The sequence below is a fragment of the Macaca nemestrina genome, chromosome 7 (genome assembly GCF_043159975.1).
Source record: "Macaca nemestrina isolate mMacNem1 chromosome 7, mMacNem.hap1, whole genome shotgun sequence".
NCBI classification, from domain to species: Eukaryota; Metazoa; Chordata; class Mammalia; order Primates; family Cercopithecidae; genus Macaca; species Macaca nemestrina.
This window is the reverse complement of record NC_092131.1, coordinates 43518724-43531562: the sequence shown is the minus strand read 5'-3', so window position 1 is coordinate 43531562 and position 12839 is coordinate 43518724. Positions and strand designations below refer to the sequence as shown.

At 43.4% G+C, this 12839-nt stretch overlaps 1 protein-coding gene across 1 annotated transcript; it reads left to right on the top strand.

The window, feature by feature from the left end:
* The first annotated feature begins 8491 nt into the window (after positions 1 to 8491).
* LOC105473696 (heat shock protein family A (Hsp70) member 2) lies at positions 8492 to 11217 on the top strand. Its single transcript, XM_011727625.2, has one exon. The coding sequence runs from the start codon at positions 8830 to 8832 to the stop codon at positions 10747 to 10749; it is 1920 nt and encodes a 639-aa protein (XP_011725927.1). The 5' UTR covers positions 8492 to 8829; the 3' UTR covers positions 10750 to 11217.
* Positions 11218 to 12839: the final 1622 nt, after the last annotated feature.

Sequence of the window (12839 nt, the reverse complement as noted above, 5' to 3'; positions counted from 1 at the left end):
AAGGAGAATAGAAGTGGTATTACTTCAATAGTAGTAGATTTCCACAAATCAGACACATTATTTTTTTCTGAACTTGGCAATATAACCTAATAAGGCAGAATTAGTTTCTGTTAAAATACTTATTCTCAATATTTATGTATAAACTATGCTTCTCAGCTTTCAAATTTCAAGATAAAATTTAAGTATTCAATGAAACGATGTTAACAGGTTTTTAAAAATCTTTAATGGAGAAGTTAAATATTTGGTGAGATTTTAGCCTGGCTATAAATGCTTTGTTTTATACATATATATGCACACATACACATTACTTAACCATATGCATTTTATTTCCTTATTCTGAATATACTTGTAGTTTTACTTCTTTCTGTTTATGTACCCAATTCCTTATGATTTTTCTTTTTTACTTTCTTCTGCTGAACACTTACTTTTTAAAAATTTATTTATTTTTTATTATACTTTAAGTTCTAGGGTGCATGTGCACAACGTGCAGGTTTGTTATGTATGTATACATGTGCCATGTTGGTGTGCTGCACCCATTAACTCATCATTTACATTAGGTACATCTCCTAATGCTATCCCTCCCCACTCCCCCCACCAATTCCTTATGATTATTTTGTTTCTTCTGCAATATCAAGATGTTATATATTTTGAGAAATGCTTATTTTTATGACTATTTATTCCAATGTTTTAACAAGAAGCACAGAGATTTGCAGTATTCTTAATAGTATGTACAGAAGTTACATAATTTTAAAAACCCTCACTATAAAGTAGGATAACTTGAATATTCATTCTAATAATTATACTAAGTGAAAATCTAAGAGTTAATTGCAACGTGATAGTGGGTAGAAAGAAGAGAAAAACCCACTGAAGTGTCCAAATACATGTGAATTCAACTGCTTTAAGAGAAATAAAACAAATAAGCCTAGGGAAGTGTTAGAGTCTAAAAAACCCTAGAGTTAATCTCTTTTGGGAACATGAGGAGGTATACAGAACTGCAGACTTCTAAACATAAGTAGGAAAAAGAAAAATAAAAGAATATTACCAATAATTAACGGTGCCAGATCAAAGGAGTAATAAATCAACAAATAATTTTTGATTGACTGGTGGAATTAGATTTACTAAATAAAAATGGCTTAAATTTTGACTGTACTAACTATAAATGTAATGAATTATAATAATTATAAATGGTATAAATGCATTCTACAATGTGATTATTTTCTGTATTTTAGTATACAGTATAAAATGGAATTATTGGGTTAAAGTACTTTTGTTACATTTTTTAATCCATTGTTTTTACCTAATAAAATTTCCTCCTCTATATTCCAAAGTTAAATTGTCTGTATATTACTTTTATTTATACTGTATTTTTTTCAATCTGGCCATTGAAAAAAATTACTAGTTTTGAAAATTATTAACTCCTTCCATCCTCTAATACCACAATAATAAGTATCTGATATAGCTAAGATGATGTTCTCAGGTAGCTTAAGATGTGCACAAAGAGAATTAACTAAAATTCTTATTGCCAGATCCTGATTTCTTTCAATATAGAAGAATGATCTGTTACTCAGCCTGGAAAGTAGTGGCAAGATTATAGCTCGCTGTAACCTCAGACTCCTGGGTTCAAGGGATCCTCCCACGTTAGCCATCCTAGTAGCTAGGACTATAGATTCCCACCACGATGACTGCTAATTTTTAAAATTTTTTGTCGAGATGGGGTCTCCCTGTGTTGCCCAAGTTGGTCTTGAACTCCTGGGTTCAAGTGATCCTCCTGCCTTGGTCTCCCAAGTGCTGGGATTACAGGTATGAGCCACTGCATCTGGCCTGGGTTTCCTTCTTAATACACAAAGAAATAATTATTTATAAATATCCACTGATAAAGTGTTCAGCTCTTTCGGAGGCTTAATTCATTTTTCAAATAACAAACACAATTTACTGTTCAGAGAAATAACTTATTTGCCAGTATAATTCATTTTTTTTTCTGTTTAAGAATTAAATAAGTATTAACAATAATTGCATATTGAATCTGATTCTCCAAGTATAGGACAGCCTCACTTCTTCCAGATTATTTCAGTCTCTTCCACAAGGGTCTATAAGGTTAGCACTAAAAGCTGAAGTAGGTACAATTTGTCTGCTATTGTCATAGATTAACTTCTCTTCTGGAAAAAGCCTTCCAGGTTCAGGTCTCTTACCCTTCCATACCAGGCATAGAAGTGTCTTACCCCAGCCTACTGTGTATCTACAGCTTAACTGTAACTCCAAGACTGAATTTTTTAAGACTTTAAAGAAACAAATGGCAAGTTTTTTCCTGTAGTGATAGGTGAAGAAATATTTTGGGACACAGCACTTTGTAAGAATTATAAAATGGCAGTATTTATAGAGATCTTTAAGATAATCATTAGTTGAACTTCAGTTTGCTCAAGGGCCCTCAAATGAGAGGCTGTTATTCCATCTTTTCTTCAGGCCAACATTATCTCCTCAAGAAAATCTACAACCCTTGTGAAGGTTGTGTCTGTGTAGAGATTGAGAGGATTTTAGGAAAATTCACAAGTTTGGCGTTTTTTTCCCTAGTAATTCTGCAAAAATTTATTATTGCTCAGTCTCCTTAGGGCAGGTCTAATACTCAGGCACATAGTTTTAGTCCATATCTTATTCACCTTTGTATCTCTAGTACAAATATTTTCAGATATGACTTTATTTCAACTTTTGGTCTCTGCAGTGTCATTTAGTACAGAAATATAAGAGGTAGGTAGAGTATCTTCCTACTATAAAGAAAAAAATGAAGTTATTATTTTCAGTTTTTTTGTTAAATAATGTGTCTCAGGTCACTTTTAATAAATACTAAGCTAGTGATTACTACTGCTTTCCAGGCACTCTTCTGGGTGCTAGGAATTAATTACAGAGGATTTGACATATGTTAAAGCTCTTGTTTTTCCCACCATTTAGTCTTGTGGTACCTTAGTCTTTGGATTTAAAAAATACTTTAAAACACCCTAGTATTTATAATCTGCCAAAGAGAGAGTTCACTTGTTGAAAATCAGTAATAATTTCTATGTAAGACTAATAAACTTTGTTTCAACTGTTGATATGGTTTGGCTGTGTCCCCACCCAAATCTCACCTTGAATTGTAGCTCCCATAATTCCCATGTGTTGTGGGAGGGACCTGGTGAAAGATAATTGAATCATGGGGGTGGTTTCTCCCATATTATTCTTGTGGTAGTAAGAGCTGATGGTTTTTATAGGGGAAACCCCTTTCGCTTGGTTCTCATTCTCTCTTGCCTGCTGCCATGTAACTGGTGGTAGTGAGTAAGATCTGATTTTTTCTTTTTTTCCGGCATCCAAAATCTTTTTAATAAGAGAGTAGGATCCAAGGTTAGTTTTTGTAGCCTCGGCTGGCCTATTGGCCTCTGGTGCACTAGAACTTTCACCCCTTGGAGCAGACGTAGGGTTTGGTGTGGCTGTGTGGGGTTCCCGGGCCTTGCTGAAATACTGGTACACCTTTCAGCCCTTGCAAGGACTGGAAAGCAGGACGGTACCACAGCCCTTGGGGGTGTCTAGGGGCAAGATCTGATGGTTTTATAAGGGGAAACCCTTTTGCTTGGTTCTCATTCTCTCTTGCCTGCTGCCATGTAAGATGTGACTTTTTTGCCTTCTGCCATGATTGTGAGGCCTCCCCAGCCATATGGAACTGTGAGTCCACTAAACCTCCTTTTCCTTTATAAATTACCCAGTCTTGGGTGTCTTTATCAGCAGTGTGAAAATGGACTAATACAGCTGTTAATAGTGAAGTTCTCAAAATCAATTGTAAAAGTACAGTAAGGAAACTTAGAAAAATTACTGATAATTCTACCTTCTAGATAACTAATTTTGATGCATTTTAAATCTATATAAGAATATCCTATATATAAGAAGATACAAGTTTCATATATTTTGTTCACTTAATTATACCAAGAAAATTTTCCCATGTCTTTAAAAATCTTGCAGACCATGTTTATGGCTGCATAAGAATTCATCATATGCATGCACCATAATTTAGGTAATCTCTTATTTTTGGATATTTAAACCATTTCCTTTCTATTATCATTAATATAAATAATACTACCTGCATTTTCTATTATTTCCTTAGAATAAATCCCACGATGAGTAATGCTAAATAAAAGGCATGATCATATTTAATGTAAAGAAAAAATATTGGCCAGGTACGGTGGCTCACTACTATAATCCCAGCACTTTGGGAGGCTGAGGCTGGTGGATGGTTTGAGCTCAGGAGTTCGAGGCCAGTCTGACCAACATGGCAAAACCCCATCTCTACAAAAATATAAAAATCAGCTGGGCATGGTGGTGCATGCCTGTAGTCCTAACTACTCCAGAGGCTGAGGTAGGAGGATCGCTTGTGCAAGCTGTGAGCCTGCCACTGCATTCCAGCCTGGGTGACAGAGAAAGTCCCTGTCTCTTATTTATTTTATTTCATTTTTTTTTTTTGAGACAGAGTCTCGCTTAGTCGCCCAGGCTGGAGTGCAATGGCGCGATCTCGGCTCACTGCAAGCTCCGCCTCCTGGGTTCCCGCCATTCTCCTGCCTCAGCCTCCCGAGTAGCTGGGACCAAAGGCGCCCACCGCCTCGCCCGGCTAATTTTTTGCATTTTTAGTAGAGACGGGGTTTCACCGTGTTAGCCAGGATGGTCTCGATCTCCTGACCTCGTGATCCGCCCGCCTCGGCCTCCCAAAGTGCTGGGATTACAGGCGTGAGCCACCGCGCCCGGCCCCTGTCTCTTAAAACAAACAAATAATAATAAAAAAAAAAACCCAAAATACAAATACAGTGTATTTTTTTGGGAAAATCTTAGGATGCCACTTAAACTATGGAACATATGAAACACAAATTAGAGCAGAAAAAAGTCTACACGGCTAATGAAAATGCGGGTATAATTGCTACTGTGGTTTCAGAAAGCTGTGTTAAAGATGAATGTGGTGGTCAGATTGCAAGATGTGTTTTTAATAACTGGGCACAGAGGTAGCACAGTTACTGTGCAAAAGAAACTATTCCTCTGAAGCTCTAATTTTAGTGTTTCTATGTGAGAACCCTGGCCTGCTTGCTCTTTTGCAATCTTGGTTTGCTTGAAGTAAGTGTGTGAGGGCTGACTGAATGCAAGAGATCTAAAGAATTTGTGTTTCTCACATTCTTTTTTCAGTTGTAGCTGAGACTGTATCTCTAAGTCATATATCATCAGTTGTACAAAGAATATGCATTGCTTCCAGCCCACTAATTCCCTCTTTTCTAAAAAAGAAAAGAGAAAAGAAAAACTCAGGCCTGTAATGCCAGCATGTTGGGAGGCCAAGATGGGCAGACAATTTAAAGTCAGGGGTTCAAGACTAGCCTGGCAAACATAGTGAAACCCTGTCTCTACCGAAAATACAAAAATTAGACAGGTGTGCTGGTGCATATAAGTAACCCAGCTATCTGGGAGGGTGAGGCATGAGAATCTCTTGGACCCAGGAGGCAGAGGTTGCAGTGAGCCACTGCACTCCAGCCTGGGAGACAGAACAAGACTCTGTCTCAAAAAACAAATACCCCCCCACCCCGAAACTACACAAAAGACAAGAATTTCCAAGAATAAAATCAAGAGATCTGTACTCACAATTAATGACAGTTTCAATTAGAAAAGTCTGGGTTTTATCCTTGTTTTCCTAATATTTTCTTTTCTTTTTTTTTCTTTTTTTTCTGAGACAGTCTTGCTCTGTTGCCCAGGCTGGAGTGCAGTGGTGTGATCTCAGCTCATTGGAACCTCCACCTCCTGGGTTCAAGCAATTCTCTGCCTCAGCCTCCCAAGTAGCTGGGATTACAGGTGCCCGCCACCACGCCTGGCTAATTTTTGTATTTTTAGTAGAGACAGGGTTTCACCATCTTGGCCAGGTTGGTCTTGAACTCCTGACCTCGTGATCCACCCACCTCGGCCTCCCAAAGTGCTGGGATTACAGGCATGAGCCACCGTGCCCGGCCTTCCTAGTATTTTCTTTAAAAGGTCTCCTTTTTCGAAATTTTTTCAAATTCATGGAAAAGAGGATAGGAATTATGGTTAAAACTAGTACTAACTGATGACACTAACCAATTAATAGCAAATTATGTTCTTAAAAACTGGAAATGATATACACCACTACATAAAATAATCTTAAATGTTCATTGACTGACTTTATAGAATTCTGTCAACGTTACTTTTTGGTCACAGATAACTTCTGGGTTGACAAAAGCTTTTCTTGAGCGCCATTTCATACAGCTTTTACATGGCTGCACATCACTAGCCTGCTTTAAAGGATGGTGCTCCCAGCCCAAAGCCTCAGGAAAAAGACCATGGCCCAGAAAGCTCTGAGATGTATCCTATCCACCCGAAGAGCCTATTGCTTGCCTGTATCCCTCCCTTCCAGTGACACTAATCTTCTGTACAGAAATCCTAGTTCCCCAGCAAACACTGCTCTCATCTTCGCCCATAGGCAATCTATGTAAAGAATGACTTTCCTACTCTTTGCTGGCGAACTTCAGCTCCCGGCTCAGGCATGCCACCTCTTCCAGGTAGCCCTCAGCAACGCACTTTTCCCTCAGCCTGGTTGTGCTCCCTGTGTTCCCATGGCGCTTTGCTTTCAGTGCTTCTCCTAAATTATGTTTACCGCTTTATTAGACTCTCTACCTCTGAAAACCAGGCCATGTCATTTGGTTTTTACTGCCAGGTAGTAGGTACCCGTTCAAGCTTGATGGAAGGACATCCCCAGCCTCCCCACACATATTATGTAAAGTGATCGCTGTCTTTGCATCCACCTGGAGACCATTTATTTTATTTTATTTTTTTGAGACGAAGTCTCGTTCTGTCGCCCAGGCTGGAGTGCAGTGGCGCGATCTCGACTCACCGCCTCCCAAGTATCTGGGACTACAGGGCGCGCGCCACCACGCCCAGCTAATTTTTGTATTTTTAGTAGAAACGGGGTTTCGCCATGTTGGCCAGGCTGGCCTCGGAACTCCTGACCTCGTGATCCACCCGCCGCGGCCTTTCAAAGTGCTGAAACTACAGGCATGAGCCTCCGCGCCCGTCCAGGAGCCTATTTATATGGGAGTCTGCTTCTACAGATTATCACCCGGTACCAGGGTATTTTCCAGATCTGTCCTCACATTCGTGTTAAACAGGAGGAAGTGAATCGCGCTCCTTTTCATCTATCTTCTCGGAGGGTTTATGCCTTCAATAGTAACCTCAGCACAGCCAAAGAAAATCATTCCATTCCATTGAGCGGAGTCAGAAACATGACTAGGTCGCGATCACAACCGCGTGTGTGCCAGGGTGACCGAGACTGACTGACTTTATGGTGTTTCAACGTGTGGGTTTTGACTGATTATATTACAGGTTTTTCAGTCAAGAACTCAAAGCAGTGGATAAAGCACTTGCGACCTAAAATAAGCAATGGAATGAACAGGAAGGCGAAACCAGAGTTTAAAGCGGCAGGACAAACAGGAAAAAGAAAGAGTGAGGCAGGAAGCGTTTAAATGTAGGCTCCTCGGAGGACGAGTCGCCGCCAAACCCGTCTGCCGTCCCTCCAGCCGCCCTCAGGCGGCGCGGGAAAACGGTCGGCCTCGCCCTGGGCTCAGGTTCTCTCCGCCCGCCAGGCAGTGGGGTTTTTTTGTTTGTTTTGTTGTTGTTGTTTTTGAGAAGGAGTCTTGCTCAGTCACCCAGGCTGGAGTGTAGTGGCGCGATCTCGACTCACTGCAACCTCCGCCTCCCGGGTTCAAGCGATTCTCCTGCCTCAGCCTCCCGAGTAGCTGAGACTACAGGCACGTGCCACCACGCCCAGCTAATTTTTGTATTTTCAGTAGAGACGGGTTTCACCTTGTTAGCCAGGATGGTCTCGATCTCTTAACCTTGTGATCCGCCCGCCTCGGCCTCCCAAAGGCTGGCATTACAGCCGTGAGCCACCGCGCCCGGCCCCAGCCAGGCAGTTTTAATCGAGTGCTCACAACCACTGAGACTCAGCGAAGCACGCACTGTAAAATCCCAGGAGGCCGACCGCTGGTTCAAACTTTGTCTTTTATCCCCGTCCAAGAGATCCGCCCTCACCCCCCACCCCAGCCACGCCAACTCCCTATTCCCTCCCCTTGGACGGCGCGGGGGAAAACAAGCTGCTCGAGCCGTAGTTCTTCGGTGCAACCAACTCAGAATGAGTTCCTCCGCCCCTGCGTGCTCAGCGAGTCGGCACCCTAGCACTGAACTGCATTTAAAGCCTCAGGAATTGAGCTAACCCTCCCGGGGGCTTTCCTCACCCGGCTCCCCTTCCACGCCTCCTCCCCGTGCCACGCCTCAGTCCGCGCTGCTCATTGGTCGCGTGCCCTGCCAATCCGATGCCCATCGGCTAGGGCAAACACCGCGAAAAAGCGCGTACACCTGGCTCTGGGAGCGCGCGCCCAACGCCCGCCAGCAGCAGGAGGCGCGCGAGGCGCCGCGGCCCGGCGGCCTAGAGTCAGGGAGGAACCTTATTTACATAACGGCCGCCCCTCTGTCTCCTGGCTGGGGCCGGAGTCCCGCCCCTCGTCCAACTTGAAATCTGTTGGGCCACGGGCCAGTCACTCCGACCCAGGCAAGCCTGTGGTGGAGCTGGAAGAGTTTGTGAGGGCGGTCCCGGGAGCGGATTGGGTCTGGGAGCTCCCAGAGGCGGCTATAAGAACCGGGAACTGGGCGCGGAGTGTTGAGAGTTGCTGGTAGTGCCGGTGGTGTCTGGTGGGAGGTGACCGTTAGTTGACTCCGCGGAGTTCATCTCCCTGGTTTCCCCATCCTAACGCCGCTCGCCTTTCAGTCAGGATGTCTGCCCGTGGCCCGGCTATCGGCATCGACCTGGGCACCACCTACTCGTGCGTGGGGGTCTTCCAACATGGCAAGGTGGAGATCATCGCCAACGACCAGGGCAACCGCACCACCCCTAGCTACGTGGCCTTCACGGACACCGAGCGCCTCATCGGCGACGCCGCCAAGAACCAGGTGGCCATGAACCCCACCAACACCATCTTCGACGCCAAGAGGCTTATTGGACGGAAGTTCGAGGATGCCACAGTGCAGTCGGACATGAAACACTGGCCATTCCGGGTGGTGAGTGAGGGAGGCAAGCCCAAAGTGCAAGTGGAGTACAAGGGGGAGACCAAGACCTTCTTCCCGGAGGAGATATCCTCCATGGTCCTCACGAAGATGAAGGAGATCGCAGAAGCCTACCTGGGGGGCAAGGTGCACAGCGCCGTCATAACGGTCCCCGCCTATTTCAACGACTCCCAGCGCCAGGCCACCAAGGACGCTGGCACCATCACGGGGCTCAATGTGCTGCGCATCATCAACGAGCCCACAGCGGCGGCCATCGCCTACGGCCTGGACAAGAAGGGCTGTGCGGGCGGCGAGAAGAACGTGCTCATCTTTGACCTGGGCGGTGGCACCTTCGACGTGTCCATCCTGACCATCGAGGACGGCATCTTCGAGGTGAAGTCCACGGCCGGCGACACTCACCTGGGCGGTGAGGACTTCGACAACCGCATGGTGAGCCACCTGGCGGAGGAGTTCAAGCGCAAGCACAAGAAGGACATTGGGCCTAACAAGCGCGCCGTGAGGCGGCTGCGCACCGCCTGCGAGCGCGCCAAGCGCACCCTGAGCTCGTCCACGCAGGCGAGCATCGAGATCGACTCGCTGTATGAGGGCGTGGACTTCTATACGTCCATCACCCGCGCCCGCTTCGAGGAGCTCAATGCCGACCTCTTTCGCGGGACCCTGGAGCCGGTGGAGAAGGCGCTGCGCGACGCCAAGCTGGACAAGGGCCAGATCCAGGAGATCGTGCTGGTGGGCGGCTCCACTCGTATCCCTAAGATCCAGAAGCTGCTGCAGGATTTCTTCAACGGCAAGGAGCTGAACAAGAGCATCAACCCCGACGAGGCAGTGGCCTATGGCGCCGCGGTGCAGGCGGCCATCCTCATCGGCGACAAATCGGAGAATGTGCAGGACCTGCTGCTACTTGACGTGACCCCGTTGTCGCTGGGCATCGAGACAGCTGGCGGTGTCATGACCCCACTCATCAAGAGGAACACCACGATCCCCACCAAGCAGACGCAGACCTTCACCACCTACTCGGACAATCAGAGCAGCGTGCTGGTGCAGGTATACGAGGGCGAACGGGCCATGACCAAGGACAATAACCTGCTGGGCAAGTTCGACCTGACCGGGATTCCCCCTGCGCCTCGCGGGGTCCCCCAGATCGAGGTCACCTTCGACATTGACGCCAATGGCATCCTTAACGTTACCGCCGCCGACAAGAGCACCGGTAAGGAAAACAAAATCACCATCACCAACGACAAAGGTCGTCTGAGCAAGGACGACATTGACCGAATGGTGCAGGAGGCGGAGCGGTACAAATCGGAAGATGAGGCGAATCGTGACCGAGTCGCAGCCAAAAACGCCCTGGAGTCCTATACCTACAACATCAAGCAGACGGTGGAAGACGAGAAACTGAGGGGCAAGATTAGCGAGCAGGACAAAAACAAGATCCTCGACAAGTGTCAGGAGGTGATCAACTGGCTCGACCGAAACCAGATGGCAGAGAAAGATGAGTATGAACACAAGCAGAAAGAGCTCGAAAGAGTTTGCAACCCCATCATCAGCAAACTTTACCAAGGTGGTCCTGGCGGCGGCAGCGGCGGCGGCGGTTCAGGAGCCTCCGGGGGACCGACTATCGAAGAAGTGGACTAAGCTTGAACTCAAGTCAGCGTAAACCTCTTTGCCTTTCTCTCTCTCTCTTTTTTTTTTTTTTGTTTCTTTGCAATGTCCTTGTGCCAAGTAGGAGATCTATTGTTGGAAGTCTTTGGTATATGCAAATGAAAGGAGAGGTGCAACAACTTAGTTTAATTATAAAAGGTTAGTTCCAAAGTTTGTTTTTTAAAAACATTATTTGAGGTTTCTCTTTAATGCATTTTGCGTGTTTGCTGACTTGAGCATTTTTGATTAGTTTATGCATGGAGATTCGTTTGAGATGAGAAACCTGAAGTTTGCACACCTGTTCTATAGAAGCTTGGAAACAATAAAATATATAGGAGCTTAAATTGTTTATTTTTATGTACTACTTTAAACTGAACACTGCAGTACTGTTAAGGACAGGTATACTTTTTGCAAACAAATGCATAAATGCAAATGTAAAGTAAAGCTGAAATTGATCTCAAAGTTACTGTCTTGGAGTTTTCAATTTTCCTTCCTTTATATTTTACTCATATTAGTCTTTTAAGATATTAGTATGATGTGAAATTTATCTGACCAATCTTGTTTAATTCCCAGATGAGGGTGCTGCCTTGAATTCCAACAACTTAAGGGGAGAAGAATCTGGGTAAACTTCACCCACCCTTAAATACAGAAACCTGACTGGGGGTCTTCCTAGTGTACCCAAACTCCTACAACTTAAGTGTCCAAATGAAAATTCACCTGAATATTCCAGGAAAATATGAGCTATATTCTGGGGTTAAGTGTAAAATGAGCCTTTAACAAAAACTGGGCAGAAGTTGTCTTATAATTGCCAAAGAAAGTATGGAAACAAGTTAATTTTGTGACATACAGGAGCCTGAAACAAGAGATAGCAGGCAAGCTTTCAAGTGATTTAATAGTGAGTTTAAATTTAGTCAAACTTGTTTAATTTTCTAGTAAAACAGCTCAACTTCTAAGCTTATGGCAAATTCTAATAACATGTTTCCTGCAGTTAGAATTACTTGGGTAGGGAAACACAGATTATTATTTTTTTTTCTGGTTTGGGGATCGTAATGCTTTTGCAATATTTGCCTTAAATCACTACAATAGATTTCTTTTTTAAAAGGCAAACTGTACTAGATAGTCTTGTATTTTGTTAATATACAACTTGTCCATTTTCCTCCATAACCAATTTGAGATTGTTATAGATAGGAATATTGCAACCCTTTGGTGATCCACTATCCTGGACTTAATCTTTAAAATTCACATCCTTCAGAGAAAGGAATTCATTTTTATTTTTTAGTGAAATGACATGACTACTCTTTTCTTACTTTCTTTAAGGAGAACTTGGGAGAAATTCAGTAAAACTAATAGGAAAATGCATAGTTAACCTAATGTTTTTACTGCACATAGACATTTTGATATCTTTCCAAATGATATAGGTTTGCTTCATGTTGCCCATAAGACAAGTTATGAAAGCTTTATCTTCAATTTAGTAGTGGACCCATCTATGTCATTCAGAGAGATTAATTTTATGAATAATGGAATGAGTAATAATTTTAAAACTAGGTAAGAAGTTAGCCTAAGAATACTGGCCTTTGGTAATGACTCTTTCATACAAGAGTTGACTCTTAAGTACAGATAAGATTTTTTTTGTTTTTGTTTTTTCCTTTTTAGCAAGCTTCATTTGGGTAGAGGGGAGGAATATAAATAGCCAACAGTGAAATTGCTTCAAAATAAACTTAAAAACCTTTTTTTTTTTTTTTTTTTTTTAAAGGAAACTGCTTTTTATACTGTGAAAAGCTAAAGGTAACTCCAATTTATCAGTGCTGGTGTCACATTGGTGGAAATTTTTCAGCAACAAGCATTTAATGGTGTTTCATGGACTATAGGCATAAATATGTGACAAACTACTATGGTACTACAAAATCAAGTTAATTGTAGCTTTAGAGTGACGTTTACTGTGAGTTTTACCAAGTACCCATTCTGTTACCCTTTTATTAGTCTTTTATTTGTTGAAAGTGTTCATTCCTTGCTCTAACTTCAAAATATAATGGAGTCCTTCTGTAAATGTAGTTTGGTATGACTCATTTTAGACCTCACTTAAG

Bases quoted from the DNA above. Each gene is read 5' to 3' on its own strand.
- LOC105473696 (XM_011727625.2), top strand. From the start codon at position 8,830: ATGTCTGCCCGTGGCCCGGCTATCGGCATCGACCTGGGCACCACCTAC.